The sequence below is a fragment of the Hevea brasiliensis genome, chromosome 14, assembly GCF_030052815.1.
Source record: "Hevea brasiliensis isolate MT/VB/25A 57/8 chromosome 14, ASM3005281v1, whole genome shotgun sequence".
NCBI lineage: Eukaryota > Viridiplantae > Streptophyta > Magnoliopsida > Malpighiales > Euphorbiaceae > Hevea > Hevea brasiliensis.
In genome coordinates, this window is record NC_079506.1 from 2,889,727 (window position 1) to 2,910,872 (window position 21,146).

The following is a 21,146-nucleotide window of genomic DNA, read 5'->3' on the forward strand; positions in this document are numbered from 1 at the left end:
CACCAAGACACTGTTCATGCAAGCCCAACCAAAACGACCAAACTATAAAGAAAGAGTTCACTCTCACTCATCACTTGTGTTAGAGGAGAACAGAAGGAGAGAAGATAACAGAGGCAGAAGAGAAGTGAAGAGATGTCATCCACCGAAACACAGCACCAAACATACTGGTGCCACGAATGCGACATGAGCCTCCACCTCCTCTCCACCACTGCTGATCCCCTTCTTTGCCCTCACTGCCTCCGTGACCGTCTTGAACTCATGGATGACCCCACCCCCACTACTCCTACCGGAACCACCGACACCAACTCTTTCTTCCTCGATAGCCCCTCCTTCCGCCGCTTCTTTCTCCCACTTTTCAACGACATCAACCATTCCGACGATGATACAAGTGGAACTCTCTCCCCCTCCATAGACTCCATCCTTCCCACCATCAAAATCACATCTTTCCATCTGAAGGGAAGGGAGGACGACGACCCAGTGCTTCTCTGCGCGGTATGCAAGGACCAGTTTGTCATCGACATCGATGCAAAGCTCCTCCCTTGCAATCACTTGTTCCATCCCGAATGCATTCTGCCCTGGCTTAATTCCAACCACAGGTCATGTCCTCTCTGTCGCTTCCAGCTACCTACACCATCAAAGAACGATAGAACGGTGGTTCCTACGAGCGAGTCGTCCTCTCATTTGTCATCTCCATCGCACATGGCGGAAGTGCGAGAGCCTGAGCAGTTGGTGGACTGCATTGGAAGCTTTAATAATGCTGGGATGGAAACGGGATTTACTCATCAGGATACTGCTGATTGTGCTTTCCCTGATGTTGGGGTTTTATCCAGCTATCTTCCTTCACACTTTTAGGTAAGTAACTTGCATTCTTTATTCATATAATCAGCTATGTAATATGCATTTGATTTGGGTCTTCACATTGGTGCTTTGTGCCTAGCTAATCTATTCATTACATGTTCATTTTCAAAGGAATGTGAATTAATAGACTTTGCTTCTCAATTCCAAAATATTTTACTAATTTGACTATTGGTGTTTCAGATTTTGAGGATTGTCAAATGGATTATAACATAGGAGTATGAAATGCTTAATTTCAGAGTTCATATGGGATCAGGGTCACTGTTGGGTTATTTGCTGATCTCATTTTTTTTCCCAATATGCGTCTTAAAATCATCTCCTGTTCAATTAAAAACAAGGGGTAGCATTTACAACTGATTTTAGTCTCAGAAGCCTTTAAAACTATTGTTTTTAGCCTTTAATTTTGCTTTTTTCAGTTAATAGATACCAGGATGAACAATAGCCTTTTTGGAGAAGGCAATATTAGAAGCCACAAAGATGAAATTTATGTTAATCTTGGAATTGTGTACGTAGTTTTCAGTGGCTTTTGATCAGATATTTTTGCTGAAACTTTCCCTTTACTGCTTTTGAATTTCATATTTCTTAGATGATTAAATTTCAAGTATTTACGGAATTTTGTCAACTTTTGTTTTCTGTTAGCTCACTGATCTCTATTTCCCTTCCATTCAACTAATTCTTTTTAAATGAAAAACCATTTTGAAGGCTTCCACCTAGATTACCATTTCTTGACGTTGTTCTTGTTACATTATAAGCTTCTACTTTCAATAATCATCGAATTTTGACTGCATTCGTTTATTGTTTTCCTAAATACTAATGTCTGGCAAATAGATATTCATGCATGAGTTTTGTGTTTTACAACCTTAAAGAACAATTTTCGTGCCTAATCATGCTAATTTTCCAAGTTTACAATTTTAGTTCATGAATAACAGCTTAACGTATGTTAATTTGTCTATGTGTATTTGTGCATAGGACTATGCAAGTTTAAAGAAGGCGGAACAAAATAATCATGTTTAGATACTTGAGCTAGGTCTTGGTGGTATAAAAGGTGAGGATGTAAAGGTAGGAGGCTAGGAGCAGTTCATCTATTTAGATGGACCTTGACTCAAGATCAAATTCTAGTTGAGCTAGGCCAAAGAATGAACAGAAAACTAATTTATGTTCTTGGGTGAATATATACAGTAGGATTGATATTGTGTTGTAGAAATACAGAACATTCAGGACTTATACAAGTAAATGCAAGCCTTGAAAGAAGAAAAAAAAGTGATGATAGACTTACATAGTCTAAGGAATTTTGACTGGCATAAAGGTTTTCTAAAATCTTCGACCGTATGATATTCTAGACCTACATTTGATGAGTTTTATCATATAAGAATGCAAATTTTTTACTTAGTCTTGTTGTTGAGGCAAGTCTTGTTGTTGAGGCAAAAGTAAACTTGTTTTATTGAAATTTTACATGAATTAAATGAAGACATGACTGAACTTCCCTTTTTAAAGTAAATATGGATTGTTTTCTTTGTAGTCCCAAGAAGTTTGCTCCTAGGTATTCTAATTAACTACAACAAGACTGCACCTAAAAAATTGACTGGACATGAGTGATATCACCATATTAGATAGAGTGGAGGACTCTAGACACCAGTATGGTGAGACTTTTGCTGCCTAGTTACACAGGAATCAGACCATTTGGGCAGAGCCCATCTGAGATCATGAGATTGTTTCTAGATGTCCTGCTTAGCCTGGTACTGGCTTGATTAGTAGCCCACTTCTTTAGCTAGCATGTCAGTTAATTATTTCTTGATATGGTCTGCTTCATTTCACAATTGAGGCTGAGAATTGCTATTTATAATCCATTTCGTACTCTGAGTGCAGGTGATTTAACAGTATTATTTGAGGTTTTCGTTGGTTTTCTCATCTTAAAACGGTTTAATGAAGTGTAAATCAGCACCGAGTGATCATGGTACTGCGAATAACGATTGACGGTATGAAGGACTTGCTGGGCTTTTGTAATCATCCATCAGTCTAATGAATTGTAAATCAGCAGCAGATGAACGTACAACTGCAAATAATATTTTACGGTTGTGCATTCTCCCTCCCTCTCTCTATCTCTAAGAATATTGTGTAAGCCAATATCTACTTTTGGGACTGGATTTTGACTAATAAATAGAAAGGTCAGTTGCAACTCTGGCTTCTAATTGCAATTTGCATGGAAATTGTGGAGCTCATAATTCTGTTGTTCAGCTAATCATTTTACTTTGCCATGATTTTCTCCATTCATCATTCTTTCTTGGCTTGAGCAAAGAAAAAGTTGAGTAAGAAAGATCCAACTGTTTGATTGTCAGTGTTGCTTAAGGCAGTGGTCCTGGTTCATAATTTTTCACTGGATGTTGAGAAAACAAATAGAAAAGTCGGCAGCAACTTGAGTTATATGAAAGACCACCTATGGCTAAGGGTTTCTTGTCTGTTAAAAGGTCGTTTGGTGTTTGGGATCTTTACTCTAATGGAATCATCTTAGCCTTTTATAAATATTATTAGCTTTAGATGAGGTCTGTGTTGGCAATTTCTGTAACTAATTGGCTAACAAGTGTTTGGAAGGAGGTCACATGTAGGAAATGAACAAAAAAAAGCGAGGTGGCTCCACATAACATTAGAATTTAGAAGCAACACTTGCTTTGGGACTTCCTCTCTTGAGATTGCTATGATGGCTAAAGATCACTCGTATACTGCAAGTAATCCTTCCTTTGCATCATCCCTTATGGTCCACCATTGAATAATCATTTTCATTTCTTCAAGAAATATATTAAATTAAACACTCTTTTAACCAATAAGCAAGCCTAATAAACTTCTCATAATTGTTATTACTTTTTTACTATTTCATATTAACTTTAGTCTAAACTCGAGACATTAAAGATAAATTTTGGTCTTAGCTCTAGAACTCAGGATTGCCCATTATTTGACTTATCTAGAGCAGCAACTTCTAGGGATCATCATAGGTAATAAAAGTAAAATTTATTCTGGAACATAAGGAATTAGGAAATTTCTAAAGTAGTCAACATATGTTATCATCCAATACGTGTTACCAGGTACCAAAGATTAAAGATACCATTAAATAAATACCCATAAGCCAAAATTAATGTACTAGCTTTGAAAAGTCAAGTGGTCAAATATGCAAGGCTCATGCTCTCCCTGTATATATATACATGTATCCATTAATCTCCATCACCTCTCTTCAACTACAAATTTGCACTGCTTCGTGGAGCATCAGCTCAACAAATCAAAGGTTTCTATTAACTTCTAAGCTCTCTGGAATTGCTCATTATTCACAAGGCAAAGGGATGATGACGGAAAGCAGCTTAGAGGACATGCTATTGAAGGTGGCCGTGTTTGCTGTGGTGCAAGCACTGGTTTATATCATCCTTTCCAAATCATCAAACATCTTCTCCAAGACCATAGATAGATCATCTAGCTTCAAGACAGCTCGTTCTGTTAGCATTCGAAGGATTCTTGCTGCTCTAGAAGACTTGCCTAGTGGTGGTGAACTCTCTCCTTCTCCAAAGAATTGACCATCATCCTCTACGCCGCATAAGTCAACAGATAAAGATCGAAGATCATAGGCTTCAAAAGATATGTTTTGATTATGTATACAAGTTCTATATATTCAGTTTGTTACAGCTGTGCATATACATATATGGATTTGAGTATTTGATAATATGATTCTTTAGTTATTTGATTTGATTTTCAATATTGGAATCCTAGAATGAGTAAAGCGATGGGTTTTTCTTAATCTGTTATGGGTTTTGTTTTGCATATTAATTACTCTTCAACACTGCTTTTGCTTTGAACTTTGGATGGAGTTTTTTTTTTTTTTTTTCCGAAGAACTATGGATGGAGTTGGATATAGAATGAAAGCAGGGGAAATGATGAGGTGAAAGAAGAGTCAACAAAGAGAAGATGTGTCCTTTCTTTTCTAGCCTACCAATATTATTGAGGCTTTTTCTTCTTCTTTCCTTTCCTTCCTCTTTTCTCTGCCAAACAAAATGGGACCATCTTTCATGAGATCAAAATCTTTTTATGCGAAATTTATAGGCTACTTTAAAAGCATTTATCGAATAAATATACACTATTAATTTAATATTAAAATTCATTAAAAAATTTATAAAAATATATTTTTTTAAAAAATAAATTTTATATAAAATATTATATATATATATATATATAAGTTATTTTAGCCAGGACTATGAGGTACTTAATAACCATAAGTCCATAACTAACACATAATTGGAAATTAAAGATACTAACAGTGGCTGCCTGACCATTCTTGTGATGTTGGCTTAAATTCATACATATTTACCAACTTAATGCATTAAATGAAAGATTGAATGAATCTTACCATAGATCGAACCTTTTTCATATATATTATAATATTTTGGTTAAAGTTGACATACATTATATACACTGTGAAGTTTAAATCCACATTCTGACTGACCCTCATTAAAACAAAACTAAAAAGTTGTCGGTAGTTTAATATCTTTATCAATCCGAGAATATTTCATAATTTAATACCGCAAGAGGATCATAGTGGTGTATGTAAATTAATTAATTATACGCACATTCTAATATGCATTTGAACCTAGCCGCTAACTCTGATATATAGGCTTCGCCAGGCCTGGCCGGTTCGGATTCATTGGTTCAAGGAGAAATTGGAATGGGATTGCAGGATTTTCATGTTCTTCTTGATTTAGATTTTGATTCGGCATGATTTCAAGTAAATATAATGATTAAAATTTTTTTTAAAGAAGATATATATTATATATAAACTTCCAACTTGCAAAGTCAAGCTCACAAAGTCATTTTTATATAATTCGACAACTCATGCTTTTAACTATATAGTCGACTATAATTATAAAAATTTCACCACAATCCATCTGATTAAGCATTCTGTCTTAATAATTATCACTTAGATATATAATTGTTTTTCAATAATATTATTGTTAAAATGGCCCTAACAAAAACAAAAACAGAGGATGATCTTGGAAGAGCATGGGTTTCCTGTGACAAAATCTTAGTGTCAGCCGTGATCTCTGTGCATGTCATGTGGAGATTTTCATGAGTTGTGTGTGTTACTGTTTCTGATGTTTCTGTTCAAGTTGTTGTAAGCTTTCCCTACCCTATTCACGTGCGCTTCCTCAGATTATACCTGTAGTTTTACACAGTCAATGCACTTCTTCAATCATACTTCTTAAATTTGGTGAGTTCAAGTTATACGCTTATTGTGATTCAATGTGATAAACGATGCCATAATAGTGAAGGGTGATTCAACAAATTAACACTTGTGGGTTTTGCGGAGGGTTGAGAGAAGCTGTTTCCGTGCCTATGACTTGTTACATCAAGACTTTTTCATAAAATAATCATACATGTAATTTTCAGCTAATTAAATGGGCAAAGGCCACTAGGCCAATTGGTTTGCTTCATTGACTCTTGTTTAGTTTTATGATCTACACGAAGCTAGCTTCCAAAAGACAGCAAGCTTTATCCTTTTTTTTTTTATAATCAAGTCGTAGCAAGTTTTTTCCACTCTATTTAAGCCACCCTTTTTTGCTCCAAAACCTAACAACCCTTCCTCTCTCGTTCTCTCTTCCTCTCCTTTATAATTGCTCACTCATTATAATGACCATGGAAGACAAAATAACGAGGCAACACTCATGTAACCCTACTTCACCTGCTTCAAAGCTAGCCATGCACAGAGATTCACATGTAATTTCCAAATTCAAGCCCAAGGTTCGCATAATTCACATATTTGCACCAGAGATCATCAAGACTGATGTTGCAAATTTTAGAGAGCTTGTTCAGAGACTCACTGGCAAACCTGGTGATGATGGAATAAGCACTCAAGGCCGCAACAGCAGAAGCTGGAAGAAGAAAACAAGAAGGATGAAGGAGAAAGATGGGCAGCTACCTAGTCTGATACAAAGGGAGAAACTTCAAGAAAAAGAAAATGAGATATGGGGAAGTGGTGAGAATAATTCAAGTGATTTCCTTGATGGGTTTGGAGATGTCAGTGGCTTTATACATGATTTGAGCAATAACTTCTCCTTGCCACCCCAACAGTCTTCTCATCACCTGGATATGTTTGGCGACATGCAACTTGCTTAACAGAACTTGGGTTCATTTTTAATTCAGTACTTATAGTCAACTCTATCTCGCAGAAGAATTATCAGGCTGCAGGTATTTGGCTTCTTTTATATTGCAGATTTGGATGGTTTTGTTCTTGAGTTAGTACCTCAATCTTCTCATGGATGGGGTTTTAGGCCATACACTTGTAATTTCTAATGAAGCAATTCTCTGTCACTCTGTGAGGATTGATTTCAAGAAAAAAGGGTTTGAGATCTTAGTTTAATTTTCTTTTCTTTTCCTTGGTGTTTTTGTATTTTGACTCGTCACTTCTCATTGATGTAAATTGGAATGTACACTTGCTGATCCTTCTTCTGAACTGGATTCTTCGTTTTAATTGATCAAGAGGCAAGGAGGAAATCCAAGTTGAGATGGAGGCCTAAAACGAGCATTGACATTCGCCTATGCAATGCCACATTGTCAACTCAACCTATCATTTTTCAATTAAAGTAAGATCTTGCTAAATCTGAGACACAATATATATATGTATGTTGAAAATTATATTTAAAATAAATAACATTGACATATTTATATCTTAAGTCCATTATTAATTAGGTTTAAGTTTTTCTCCCATCCATGAAAATGATAACTCCGACCAAGCCGCTGCTAATTTCAATGGTTAAATAGACTGATTATTTTTCAGAAAGCAATAAAGGTGTAATTAAAAATATTTTTTTAATAAATTCAATAAAATTTAAAATAAAGACACCACAAGATAGAGATTTGGTTTGAGATCTGTCTATTATTTATTTGGATGATTTAAAGCATTAATAAATTACATGTGGAATATATCTATATATTTAACAAGCTAGCTCACCGACCTTCCCTGCCCTCAATATGGCTAATTATATTATGGAGGTGGTTGACAATGATTAATCTAACATTAAAAAAGAATAGAAGACAAAAGGAAGAGAAAGAGAAGACCAAAGGCCTCAAGGTTTGGGATCTTTTAGGAGCCTACTGATATCATCTTCCATTGACTTGAACTTACAGTGATATGGGAATCTCAACTTTCAACAGCTAAGGTACTAAAATAAATAATAAAAGAGAATCAAAATAAAAATTTTGTTCATATTAATAAAAGAGAATCAAAATAAAAATTTTGTTCATACTTGGGAAGTGCTTGAAATGACTTTCAGACTAACCAGTCGACTCCCTAATCTTTGAGATCATCCCCTAAATGATCTCCATGCAATTACAGTATCAACAGCACATATAAGGATTACATGATAAAGTTTATTTTTTCACTTTCCACTACAGAATTTAGAAGAGGGTAAAAAGATTTATTGCATTTTTCATAAAATTCAATCATAACAACCTTCATATAGGAACAAATACAAAAATCCAGAGTCTATGATTGTTTAGATCCACATTTCCTGTTTTCCCATGGATTATGAGGGATATGGTAAGCAGCAACATATTTTCCATATTATTACAATGACATCAACTGAATAAGAGAATGACACAGGATACTTCTACTTCCCAAAGTAACCTGCACGCAATTCGAATTCAGTTGAAAGGAAATAAGTTGTCTTCAACAGAAAGGAAATTTGTCAAGCCAAATTACATATTTCATAGACTCTTCTGGGTTAAGAATCAAACATACAACACCATAAAATTACAATTAGCCAAATGACACGAGGGTTATTCTTTGAGAAAGGGGTAGCGTAGAAAAAAGTGTCAAATTGATAACGTAAAGAATATCTAACAAAAGAATAAATTAGTAAAAGAGAACACACTGAAGCAGATCTTCAAATTCCAAACATATAATACAGTTACAGAGGTGTCTGGGGGTGTACCAGGTCTTAGCCACCAATATGTATCATAGGTCTATTTGCTGTTTTTGCAATGTCAAACATTCCAGCATGTGAAGCTTTCTTCCTCTTGACCTGAAGCATGAAAGAGAAATTCTTTGAGACAAGCAGCATAAACTTCAGAGGTAAGCAAACTTATGATGCATGTGACTTGAAGGAGATGCTATGATGGTCCAATGTCTGGTTATTTCTTGTTGCTATCAAAAGCAACCAAAGAAGATCTAACAAACCAAAACACAACTTATACATAACTGAAAACAAAGGTTTCAAAATTCTATTACTTAAGTCTGCAAGCACAAAGCTGACAAGACTACAAAGCATAAACTGCATACCGCTGCTCCAATTATTTCCTTAAGCTCAAGTTCATCAGCACCACGTCGAAGGGGATCTCTTAAGCTAACCTGCAAAGATAAAGAATTAATAAGAATTTCAATGAGCGCGTTGTAATCAAATGTGGATCATACAATAAAACAACAATGAAATTAGGGGGAGAAAACAATTAACAATCAATTTGTATTAAATCATTCAGCAAAAATTTCCAATGCCCTCCAAGCTATAACCATCTTCAACATGCCTATATCAACTTGCACCTTTTGGCTATATTAAATGAAATTCAATCTTCAATGCGGAAATTCCCTCGTCAATGGTCAATTATTTCTCTTGCTTTTTTCACTAGCTAATTGTCTTCATGAAACCTGTTTTAGCTAATTCTTCACAATTTGCATTAAGATGACCAAAGTGGAAAGATTTTAGCTTGATCCACATAACAAACAGCATATGCAATGTGACACAACAACAGCCTATTGACAATAGTCCTAAATTCAACCCACAAAAAAAATGATATATGCACTGTAATGCTGTAAAGGACTACAACCTTTCCATCAAGCACAAACTGACAAGGTCAGAATAACAAGTTTCTGATTATTAGGAAACTGAAAAGTGCATCAATTCCATCATCTGGACTCTTAAATTTATATACAAGAAATACACATTGCATTTTATGCCAGACTAAGCATGAATATATTCATAAGTTAATCAGGTTATAGAAAAAAAATGCACGTATGGTAACATTAAGAAATGGCAACAACATAAGTAATTGGGGTAACTATAAAGGACTAGGAGATGGTTCACCTCTGAAGGACCAAAGAGGCATACTTTAAAGTTTCCATCGGCTAAAAGTCGCAATCTATTGCAACCAGCACAAAAATGCTCAGTCATTGATGTGATGAAAGAAACAGTACCAAGATGCCCATCTATCTTGAAGTTCTTAGCTGTATCTGTTAGGTGATCCTGAAGTCTCTTTAGTTCTGTAAACTTCTTTCCCTGTTCAATTTCAAGGTGTTACCAAACACAGCCTATGAGGGGACATTCAGAAATCTACATACAAGGCCACTTGTCAAGATTTCTACCTTACCACTATATCCAACATTTCTGAGTAGGGAACCAGTTTCTTGACATTCCAGACATTTCCATCAAAAGGCATGAACTCAATGAACCGAATATTAATTGGTTTGTCACGCGTCAACTCTATAAAATCACAGATCTCATCATCATTGAACCCACGCATTACAACACAATTCACCTAAAAGTACCCAGGACAGAAGGGAGAAAAAATTTAGCTGTCATTGATAGGAGCCCTGGAAAGTAGATATAAGACTCATCATTTTTTAACAATAAATAACATATTCTTGCTGGTTAGGAAGGCAATAGTTGGAGGAGCAAAATTTGGAAGGGAAAAAAAGGAAAGGAGCACAAAATTGCAAAGAAGGCACATACTTTTACAGGGTTGTACCCACGGTCTATAGCAGCATTAATCGACTCCATGACCTTTTCATGCCCCTTACGCCTGGTCATGAATTCAAATTTAGCTGGGACCAATGTATCCAAGCTGATATTTATAGAAGTAAGCCCACATTCTTTCAGCCTTGGAAGTTTCCTTGCAAGAGCAATTCCATTGGTAGTCATGGCCAACGTCTTGAGTCCTTTCAATTTAGATAGCCGTAAGCATATCTCTTCAATATCCTTCCTAACTGTTGGCTCACCACCAGTCAAACGAATTTTATCCACTCCTGAACTGACAAAGAGATTTGCCAAATGAACAATCTCGTTCTGTGACAGTAATTTAGGGTTAGGAGTAAGCTCCACACCCTCAGCTGGCATACAGTACTGACACCTTAAATTGCAACGTTCAGTCAAGGAGATCCTCAAGTAAGTGTGCATCCTTCCAAAAGAATCAATTAACATATCAGATACAGAATTAGCATGCCGCGGGTCTTCTGACAACTTAGCAAAAGCAGTTGCATATGCTCTTGGCAGTAATCCATGTAGATGACCACCAATTAAACCATGACATTTGTATCCTGATGCATAATAGGATCCAACTTCACAATCAACCTGCACATTAAGTATGAACAATATTAACGTTTCAAGTTTCAAACTTGAACATAAAGACTGCTTAGGTGTAACAGAAATAGCAGTTAAAAACCATAAATGAGTTATTGTACACAACTCCAAGTTACCTATAGCACATAAAGCGAAAACAAGGGTTCTGCATCCACCTTTAAATTCTAAACAGATCCTTAAGACATTTGTTGATAACAAGTAATAAAAACAATGATCACTCGACATCTCATCATTTATCAACCTAAATACTTCTCCACTTATACTGATAACTTCACTAAACACAGTGAATGCCAAGATACTAGATAGAATTGAGGATTTGTTGTTCAAAACGAAGTTTTTTTTTTTGTTTCTTTTTTATATAGATAAACGTAATTAGACTAGCTGAAAGAAATTGGTCATGATAATCCCTGGATGAGATAATGAACACCAGGAAAACTTAAAGTTACAGGCCAAACACGTTTTCCAGCATGATCCATACAGGTTACCATCTGAAAAATGGGAAACACAAAAAGAAATGAAATCAAGACCATTAACTGGGGAAAAAGTTCCCTTGATCGCTTCCATGGCTACTAATCAGCAAAGCATAGAAATGCAAACAAATGAAATCTTTGCACATACCCTATTAAGAAATATAAATTGTGACAATTTCACGCAACAAAAGGGATTTTTTTTTTTTGGTAAGTGGGAAGTAGAAATACATACTAGAGAGAAACTGGAAATCTTGAATCCCAAATGCCAATTAACAACCTTTAGGACGCAACGCCTCATCATAGCTGCAGACAATGAAAGGGTATTGAATAAAGTTATCCCTTAATAAGGGAACCAACAAATAAAAAGTCAAAAGCTTTGATGCTGTGGATAGTAAAACCAAGGAATTCGAGCAGATTATTTTCCAGAATTTGAAAATTAATAGATAAAAGGCCAGAAATCCGACTTTCTTATCTAAAGCTCCAATTTTTTATGAAGAAACAACTCCTCACTGCTGTTGAGGGCCAAACCTTCTGTCATCTTCACCGCCTCAAGATTGAGATCAAAACAAGCGATGCAGCTTGGTGGGGTTTGTTGACTAAAGGCCATATATATATATATATATATATATATATATAATTTGTCAATTTCTTTAAGAAGCAAATGCGAATCGAAATTTACCTCTACGCTGGCTCTACCAAAGGAGATGAGTCAGCCATCAGCCCATCAGTGACAAGTGTCAATGCTATTACATCAAACTGCACCTTTTTTTTTTTTTTTAACGTCGTTTCGATTCAGTACTAACGAACGAAGCAGGCCAAGCACCTCGCACTTCCAAGTTGCAACTATGCGACAACGTTTACAAATGGGCCGATGCCGAAGGGTCGAAAATTTGCATTTTATGTGGGTGGGAATGAAATGTAGCACATGAGAGCAGAATGATGAAAAGCTTGTGACTGGGAGCTCCATCTGTGAGACTATAACCCAAACCCAACGAAAAATAGATGGTTCAGACCAGCCCAATTACTACTTACTAGGATCTCGCCAAAGTTGTCAAAAAGCTGCATCGAGTTATCAAGATCAAGTTGATTCTCGATCATTGCGGGGGGCAGGGCATCGAATATGGCCCAACAGCCAAACGTTGTGCTTTTTCACATTCGCTTGTGCGCATAAGAGACCTCTAAAATTTATTAAATATTCAAATTTAGTTAAAGAACAAATCATAAACTTAAGCTGAATTAAAATCGTTATTAAATCTCTAATCAGATGAGATTGAAAACCAATAAAAATGTTAAAAAAATTTTAATGGTAAAATTTTTTTTAAAATTGGCCTAAATTGAATTAAGTTAAAATTAAAATTAAAATTGAAAGCTAAAATGACCGAACTGCAAAAACCGTAACCGGACGGTGGTCTGGTCACCCAGTAAGGCAGCAACCCACTACAGCACAAAAGAAAGAAAAAGGTAATGGGCATTTTTTACCATATGCTTGTCAAAAATAAGAACCACCTGCATGTCCACACAGATGGGTCAACGATAGCGTGTGATTTTTCCATTCTACCCAAGGCCCAAAAAGAAAACTCAAAAATTAGAAACATAAACCAAGGGTATTAATGAGAATTCGCTCATCGCCGATCTTCTCTCACGCTAACTAGGCGCCCGAGCCCATTGAAAGGAAACAGCAGCATTTTTTATTCCTGTATGTACACTTCTCATTCATCACATCTCTTTCTCCACTTGTTTCTCTTGTTAGCATCGCTCCTCTGACTCGGTACCTTCTTCCTTTCCCTCCAATTTTAGTTTCCCTTCTGTTGCTTTCCATTTCGGCTTTCAGTCGCTGCTCATTGAGATCCAATTTAACATCTTTTCTCGTCGAACTGCTGAATTTGATCATGTAATATGTGTCTGTTTGTTTGAATTCATATTTGATGGTTTTTGGTGATTGTAGTGTCAGTAAGTAAGCGATGGTGTTCTTTAGAAGCGTTTCTCTGTTTTCGCGACTTCGTTCTTGTGCTGTAAGCTCTCTCAATTGGTTGAGAACTTTATTTATTTATTTATTTTTTGTTTGTACTTGCTTGGTAATAGACTGATTTATTTTTTTATTGGAAAAATGTGATATTTACAGGTTCAACAGTCTAATCTCAGCTATTCCGTTAGATGGCTCCAGATGCAGAGCTCTTCCCATCTTGTAATCATCTCTGTGTCTCTCTTTCGCCTCCTTTATCTATCCATACACATGGGGATGTGTGATTGTATTAATAATTATGTAGCATTTACCACCTACTTAAAAAATATTACCTTGACATGTTTGAATTTAGAAAGATTTAGAACGTTGTCTTTGCTGTGCGCTAGATGGTACAGGAAGTATAACGCATGCTGCATGTAGTCACGTTGGGAGAAGACGTGTACATTGGTACATATAATGATTTTTCCGTATAGTGAATAAAAATGCTCTGGGTTATATATTTTTGTCAGATTTTCAGAGTTTTTATTGATTGAGATTTACTGGTGTATGGATTTGTTTTCTTATGTTCCGTTAATGGCTGTTTTATAGTTTTTCTTTCTTTCTTTTGGACATTTAGGACCTTCATTCTCAGCTAAAGGAATTGATCCCAGAGCAACAGGTCTGTGATGCTAGCATTTTAATATGTTTTTTTTTTTTTTTTCCTTGTAGTATGCCTGTAGGAGAAGGACTGCTTAATGACTCTTAGGAATTTACTTTCTCATTTTTATTCTGTTCCAGGAGCGCCTCAATAAAATCAAGACAGAACATGGAAAAGTTCAATTGGGAAATATTACTGTTGACATGGTAAATTTATTTTCCACTTCTCTCTTCTTTTCGTTTTTAGATCATCAACAGAAATTATGTTTAAATTTTTATTTGCTGATCTCAACTCAACTAGGCTTGGAACCTTTCACTGTATTGTAAATTCTTGCTGAAATAGTTGTGCATTAAATTTCTGAAGGTACTTGGTGGGATGAGAGGAATGACAGGATTGTTGTGGGAAACCTCTTTACTTGATCCAGATGAGGTATAATGCTCATTTATTCACTACTCAGAGTTGGAACACCCTGAACTACTTATTTTGTTTATATTAATTATCATTTTGTAGTCATCAAGGAAGTTTTTGTTACTTGTAGATCTGAAAGCTTTTTTACTGTTTCTCAGGGAATTCGCTTTAGGGGGCTTTCAATTCCTGAATGCCAAAAATTGCTACCAGGTGCAAAGCCTGGTGGAGAACCTTTACCTGAGGGTCTTCTTTGGCTTCTTCTAACTGGAAAGGTGTAGTTTTTGTGTTTGTGACGATAAGCCATACAAGATTTCTTCGTAAAGTATGATCTGTGAACTTTTTGCTTTGTAACAGTATTTGGCATCTGTTTTTCTCTTTTGTATTTCAGGTACCAAGCAAAGAGCAGGTTGATGCCTTGTCAAAGGAATTACGTGATCGTGCCACTGTTCCAGGTTTGAAGCTTATGTTTCTCTATTATCTTGTGGGTGAATTGTTCAATGGTGGTATAGTTAGTTTAACATACTTCTTGCTGCAGCTGGTCTTATTGAATGTTTTTGACTCCTTTCTTGTAAATATGAGGGTGTTTAGTGTTTATCTTATAATATGAACGATTATGCGAGATTTTCATTTTTGGATTTCTTTATCCGCTTAATCCTTGGGCTTCAAATTTAGTTCACACAAGTGGTTTTGGCAGGTTTATCATCTCTGAGTGAAATATCTTTCATCCTTTTCCTGTGCTTATAATTGGCAATATCTCATGTTCTTGCAGATTATGTGTATAAGGCCATTGATGCTTTACCTGTCTCAGCTCATCCAATGACTCAGTTTGGATCTGGTGTTATGGCCCTTCAGGTAGGGAAATGTTCTAAACAGAATATTTTTTATCATCTCTCTTGTTATAAGTGTTTTGTTTTCTCTCTTCCTCCCATTTCTTTTTCTTTAATTTGCATTTTCTTTAGAGTCATGCCCAAGCATAATTGATGTGATGTGATTATTGATGCTTTTGCTCTTACTACTGGTATAATTATTTAAGAGCTTATGCGAGTTGTTGTTGTTGTTGTTTTATTTTTTTTTTCCCTGAACAATAAGAGCTTATGTGAGTTACATGGCATAGTTTGGACACTGCAAGTTTAAAACTTTGAAATGATCGAATAGTGGACTCCATATATATTGAGTTACATGGAAAAGAGTGTAACCCTTATTTATTTCTTTTATGAGAGTAGACATGAGAACTTGTTTTAGGTTTGGGTAATGTATAGGATTTGGTGCAGGCAAGACAAGCAGAAAGTGTGGGATTGTGTGCCTTCTTTTTTGCTCTTAATATAGCATGCATATCTAGGACCTACTATAAGCTGGCAACTAAAACCATTACTAGTTCCGCAATCTTACAAAGTTGCCCAATTATTTAATCATTTTCATCTTTTAATTATTATAGTATTAATTTTGGTATAATTAGAGCTAGTGACCAACTTAGTGTGAGACAGACAAACAATAAATAAATGGATCTCTGCTTTTTTTATAGAGATGACTGAGCCCCTCCCTTTATAGATTATATTTGCATGTAGTGAAAACCAACTTACTCTGTTGGTGACATATTAAAAGATAGTAGTTGGCCTGGTTAAATTTTTTAATACTTATCTGAAATCAACAATTTCAATTTCTTGTTGCTGTCTTTCAGGCGCAAAGTGAATTTCAGAAAGCATATGACAAAGGGATTCCCAAATCAAAGTAAGGTTTTTAAGGATGGTTTGGTTCTCATAACCTTCTGTTGGTAATATCAACATCATAACATATTAATACTTTTAGGTACTGGGAGCCAACGTATGAGGACTCTCTCAATCTGATTGCCCGTCTGCCAATAGTAGCTTCTTATGTTTATCGGAGGTTAGTGAGCATTTCATACTATATTCAGCCTTGCACATTTAGGCTGATTGCATCATGATGCAGAATATAGGGTTATGAAAAGTTTTGTTCTATGAAGGCTAGTACAGATTTTTATGTTAAATATTTGTAATTTAATCTACTTTACATTTCAATAGTTTTTGGTAAACAACTATTTTGAGTGCCATGAATATGCCTTGACATCTCTCTCTCTTGCATATATCCGACTATTTTTAAACTCTTGCAGAGGTTCATATCTTATTTTACTTAGATTGCCTTGTCACATGAAATTATTTGTGACAGGATATACAAAGATGGGAAAATTATTCCCCTGGATGACTCTCTGGATTATGGTGGAAATTTTTCACATATGTTGGGATTTGATAGCCCCCAGATGCAAGAGCTTATGAGGCTTTATGTTACAATCCATAGGTTTGTCTATTGTATTCCCTTCTTAGAAACAGATTATGGCATTGCTGATATTGATCTACAAGATGTATACTTGTTTTTCAACCAATCTATACTACAGACAGAAAATTACCTTGTTTATCCTTCTCTTTTTAATTTTTAATGATGTGTTGCAGTGATCACGAAGGTGGCAATGTCAGTGCTCATACCGGCCATCTGGTAAGGTGATAGAATTCTTAAATGTATTAATCACCCTTGGGACTTCTGATATTTTATTTAATCCATAGAATGAAATTTCATCATTTTTCTGATGGGATGGTGGGGTGTAGGGAACATTTCATTTAGTTGAATGCTCTTCTGAAATCATTGTTGTATTGTTCAGGTTGCTAGTGCACTTTCAGATCCTTATCTTTCATTTGCAGCTGCATTGAATGGTTTGGCTGGACCACTCCATGGCTTGGCTAATCAGGTAATATAACTTGTGCCGCCTGATTTAGTTGACATCCTTCATCTCTTGAGCTTTCTCTCTCTAATATTCTTCTTCTTATTTGAAGTAATACATTTATCACTAGTTGTTTTGCCTGCGTATTACGCGGATTATTTATTATTTTATTTTAGTAATATAAATTAATATATTTTTTCATAATCATATTATAAAATTATGTTAAAGATAAAATTTTTAATTAATTATAATTTTATTCAGGTGATAATAAATAAATAAATTGATTCATAGATTTTTTTTTTAAATTAATTGACATATACTAATAAAATGATAAACAAAGGAGAAAAAAAATGCAACATGACGATTTTTAAAATATCATTATTAAAATTCTTTGTACTTTAAATATAAAAAATGTTTTTAAAAATAAATTTTTAAATTTTATGAATAATTGTTTATATATATATATATATATATATATATATATATATATATATATATATATATTCACCATTTTTCGAATCTAATAAAAAAATTAATTAAAAAGTGATTAATTTTGGAGATATATAATATGATGAATAGAGTTTTATAATGTTTGAAATTGAAAACTTAGGAATTTTAAAATTCTTAAAAAATATAGTAAATAGAATTTTAGATAATTATTATTTTTATGTCTGAGATAAGATTTTAGTAATTAAAATTTAAAAATATTTAAATAAAAGATAATATTTAATATGATAAATTAATTTTTATATAAAAATACAAAAATAAAAAATAGAAAAGAAGTATGCCACATGTCAATTTTTTAAGGCCTCTTATTAAGCGAGGTGGCACACTCTTGTAAAGCCACTTTTAAGGCTTGGCTTTAATATATATATATATATAAAACAAGGTGACCACATCATTTATCCTTCAAGAAAATTTAAGATTGGTAAAAATAGGCACCGCTTCTCTTTTTCCTTTGACAGCTGAAATTAATACCTGAACAAGTTTACAAGTGAAAAAAAAAAAAATCGTCTCATTGCTTAAAATTGTTGGGCTTTTAGCTCTAGTTAATAGCGTTCTGTTACCAACTGTATGATCTACTGCAGATTCTTTTTCCACCCCTTCCAGTTTTGGCTTTAGCTTGCCTATTTTCATTATTTCTCTGCTCCAAACTGCTTTTGAATGGTAGCATGACTTTGCTTCTATCTAAAGATGATTATTTTTAGTTATTGTCTCCACAATATTTTTATTCCAGGAAGTTTTGCTTTGGATTAAATCTGTAGTGGAGGAGTGTGGGGAGAATATAACCACAGAACAACTGAAAGACTACGTCTGGGAAACATTAAATAGTGGAAAGGTAACTTGCTTGAATTGAAGGTTTTTGTTTAGCAAACGTTTTCTATGGTGGAAAGTTTTAATTTGGATTAATTTAGCTTGTCGACTGCTTTCAAATTCAGTTACCCTGGGAACGGTCCTTTCTTTAATATACACAAGCACATGATTTATTCCTGAACATTTTTCTTAATGTTCTTTTATATTGAACCATCACTAAATCATCTTAATGTTAAATTATTTGAAGCTTAGTTTGGTGAACTGTTGTTTTCATTGTGTTTAATTCCATTCTTGCTGCTGTCTTCCTCCCTATTTTATAGGTTGTTCCTGGATTTGGTCATGGAGTTCTACGTAAAACTGATCCAAGATACACATGCCAAAGGGAGTTTGCATTGAAGCACTTACCTAATGATCCACTGTTCCAGCTGGTTGTTACCATGCACCAAATGCAGAAATTTAATGATGGTTTCTATCTGTTATTCTTATAGATAATTCCTGGATAAGCTAATGAACTTTTGACTTTGACAGGTTTCTAAGCTGTATGAAGTTGTGCCTCCAATCCTTACTGAGCTAGGCAAGGTAAGTGGGTTTATTGTTTTGCTTTAAACAAAAACCATTTTGAAGAATTATGCATGTGTTACTGAGGCTCTAAGAATGAAAGTTATCCATAGATCCAAGTGTAACCAGGGGCCTTTTCCTATGAATTTTAACTGGGATCTATGCCTGATTTTCTTTTGGCTTTTTGAAATCTTGTAGGTTAAAAACCCCTGGCCCAATGTTGATGCTCACAGTGGGGTATTGCTGAACTATTATGGTTTAACTGAAGCTAGGTATCGTGTCTCCATACCATCTCACAATATATTGAAATAATAATAATAATAATAATAATAATAATAATAATAATAATAATAATACGCTATAACCACTTTTACTGCTAAGATAAAAGGGATAATATTTTTCAAAATCGATTGTGGACAGGTATTTCACTGTTCTTTTTGGGGTATCAAGAAGTATTGGTATTTGCTCTCAGGTTTGTTTATCTTATTATTTTGCTTTGCTATTGTCTGGTGATTGCTACCATGAATTTGTCTAAATTATGGTTCAACTGGTTCAGCTAATATGGGACCGAGCTCTTGGGTTGCCACTTGAGAGGCCAAAAAGTGTTACAATGGATTGGCTTGAAAATTGCTGCAAGAAAGCAGCTTCGTCGTAAATGCCAAATCATTTATCCACAGTAATAATTGCTCAAAAACATAGGTTTTGCCATGAAGGGGTGGTGTTGCGAACTTCACTTGTGTAGTCAAATTACTGGGACATTTTTGACAGTGACAATGTTGAGTTTCTTTTACATTTTTTTTCCCCACTTGTAAACAAGGGTTCAATCCCTAAACTGGTGTTGATATATAACAAATGTCACATCAATGTTAGCTGAAACAAGAATTCATGGTCTAGTGGAACCATTTGAATAAAATGTTGTGGTGATGCTTCTTTCTATCCAATATCTCGATCTTTCTTGAGACATGGGATGTTTTGTATTTTCTTTTGGCTACAATGACACCTTCATTTACCTAGGCAAGTAGTCCTGGCGAAGGTTTGGTTCTGAGTCGGAATCGAGAGTTCTGGTTCATGAAGCCGGGGGCTTGGGATTGGATTGTCATTTTCAGTTTGATCCAATGGTTGATGGAAATTGTGAAAGAAGAACAATTCTGGGCCCAGAAGGCTAGGCTACAATGGTTAAAAGCTGGTGATCAGAACACAGATTTTTTCCATGCTAAGGTAATCCAAAGACGTCGCAGTAATCTTATTACAGGATTACTGGACAATCGTGGTTCTTGGAAACCGTCCTTAGAAGACATTCAAGGTATTGCTCTTGACTATTTCCAATCTATTTATGAAACTAAAGGTCCTTCAAATCTTCATGTTATCACAGAAGGGTTCCGTAAACGAGTTACTGATGAGGTGAATATACATCTTATTCAAGATGTAACTTCAGAGGAAATCAAGACAGCTACCTTCTCTATTCACCCTTCCAAAGCTCCAGGAGAGGATGGTTTAAGTGGTCTCTTCTTTCAAAAGTATTGGCATATCATAGGCGAAAACATCTGTCGGGCTATTCAGGGCTTCTTCCATGGTAGCAGAATGCTGAGAAACTTCAACCACACTATCATCACCCTGATTCCAAAAGTGAAACGTGCAGTCCATGAAAGATTTAAGACCAATTGGTCTTTGTAATGTATTCTATAAAATCATAGCTAAGATCCTAACCATCCGTCTGCAACCCTTCATGGATTCTTTCATTGGTGTCAAGCAGAGTGCTTTTATTAAAGGGAGGCTGATTTCGGACAAGATTATCATAAGTCATGAACTCCTTCATAGCCTCAAGCTA

At 35.0% G+C, this 21,146-nt stretch overlaps 4 protein-coding genes across 12 annotated transcripts; 3 read left to right on the forward strand and 1 right to left on the reverse strand.

Annotated features, from left to right (window-relative positions):
• Window positions 1–22: 22 nt before the first annotated feature.
• Window positions 23–3,050, forward strand: LOC110669298 (putative RING-H2 finger protein ATL71). The gene is made up of 2 exons (XM_021830893.2): window positions 23–852; window positions 2,722–3,050. The coding sequence occupies exon 1, from the start codon at window positions 133–135 to the stop codon at window positions 850–852; it is 720 nt and encodes a 239-aa protein (XP_021686585.1). The 5' UTR covers window positions 23–132; the 3' UTR covers window positions 2,722–3,050.
• Window positions 3,051–6,120: 3,070 nt separating this feature from the next.
• LOC110669362 (VQ motif-containing protein 25-like) lies at window positions 6,121–7,326 on the forward strand. The gene has a single exon (XM_058134163.1). It carries the CDS (start codon window positions 6,517–6,519, stop codon window positions 7,000–7,002), a length of 486 nt encoding a protein of 161 aa, XP_057990146.1. The 5' UTR covers window positions 6,121–6,516; the 3' UTR covers window positions 7,003–7,326.
• A 956-nt stretch (window positions 7,327–8,282) lies between these two features.
• Window positions 8,283–12,533, reverse strand: LOC110669323 (GTP 3',8-cyclase, mitochondrial). Of its 8 annotated transcripts, none has more exons than XM_058134158.1 (8): window positions 12,236–12,254; window positions 11,940–12,010; window positions 10,611–11,228; window positions 10,249–10,416; window positions 9,966–10,157; window positions 9,167–9,235; window positions 8,820–8,909; window positions 8,283–8,512 (listed from the first exon to the last, which is right to left on the reverse strand). In XM_058134158.1, the coding sequence occupies exons 1-7, from the start codon at window positions 12,243–12,245 to the stop codon at window positions 8,826–8,828; spliced, it is 1,212 nt and encodes a 403-aa protein (XP_057990141.1). In that variant the 5' UTR covers window positions 12,246–12,254; the 3' UTR covers window positions 8,283–8,512; window positions 8,820–8,825. The 8 variants fall into 8 exon arrangements, with proteins under 8 accessions (XP_057990141.1, XP_057990142.1, XP_057990143.1 ...); XM_058134159.1 differs by having other exon boundaries at window positions 8,283–8,552; XM_058134160.1 differs by lacking the exons at window positions 8,283–8,512; window positions 12,236–12,254 and adding an exon at window positions 12,387–12,451 and having other exon boundaries at window positions 8,570–8,909.
• A 755-nt stretch (window positions 12,534–13,288) lies between these two features.
• On the forward strand, window positions 13,289–20,259 carry LOC110669333 (citrate synthase, mitochondrial). Of its 2 annotated transcripts, none has more exons than XM_058134846.1 (20): window positions 13,289–13,403; window positions 13,653–13,719; window positions 13,830–13,892; window positions 14,287–14,328; window positions 14,448–14,513; window positions 14,671–14,736; window positions 14,874–14,987; window positions 15,104–15,167; window positions 15,485–15,567; window positions 16,394–16,443; window positions 16,522–16,599; window positions 16,900–17,028; window positions 17,181–17,223; window positions 17,387–17,473; window positions 18,684–18,785; window positions 19,081–19,188; window positions 19,289–19,339; window positions 19,517–19,590; window positions 19,739–19,790; window positions 19,875–20,259. In XM_058134846.1, exons 2-20 carry the CDS (start codon window positions 13,669–13,671, stop codon window positions 19,971–19,973), a joined length of 1,422 nt encoding a protein of 473 aa, XP_057990829.1. In that variant the 5' UTR covers window positions 13,289–13,403; window positions 13,653–13,668; the 3' UTR covers window positions 19,974–20,259. The 2 variants fall into 2 exon arrangements, with proteins under 2 accessions (XP_057990829.1, XP_021686656.1); XM_021830964.2 differs by having other exon boundaries at window positions 13,319–13,475.
• Window positions 20,260–21,146: the final 887 nt, after the last annotated feature.

Excerpts from the sequence above, each read along its gene's own strand:
- LOC110669333 (XM_058134846.1), top strand. The coding sequence starts at position 13,669 with ATGGTGTTCTTTAGAAGCGTTTCTCTGTTTTCGCGACTTCGTTCTTGT. Across the intron at positions 15,168-15,484 it reads TGATCGTGCCACTGTTCCAG|ATTATGTGTATAAGGCCATT; the intron begins GTTTGAAGCTTA and ends ATGTTCTTGCAG. Across the intron at positions 19,189-19,288 it reads ATGATCCACTGTTCCAGCTG|GTTTCTAAGCTGTATGAAGT; the intron begins GTTGTTACCATG and ends TGACTTTGACAG.
- LOC110669323 (XM_058134158.1), bottom strand. Across the intron at positions 9,236-9,965 it reads GCCTCTTTGGTCCTTCAGAG|GTTAGCTTAAGAGATCCCCT; the intron begins GTGAACCATCTC and ends TTATCTTTGCAG. Across the intron at positions 8,910-9,166 it reads AGGAAATAATTGGAGCAGCG|GTCAAGAGGAAGAAAGCTTC; the intron begins GTATGCAGTTTA and ends TTCATGCTTCAG.
- LOC110669362 (XM_058134163.1), top strand. The coding sequence starts at position 6,517 with ATGACCATGGAAGACAAAATAACGAGGCAACACTCATGTAACCCTACT.
- LOC110669298 (XM_021830893.2), top strand. The coding sequence starts at position 133 with ATGTCATCCACCGAAACACAGCACCAAACATACTGGTGCCACGAATGC.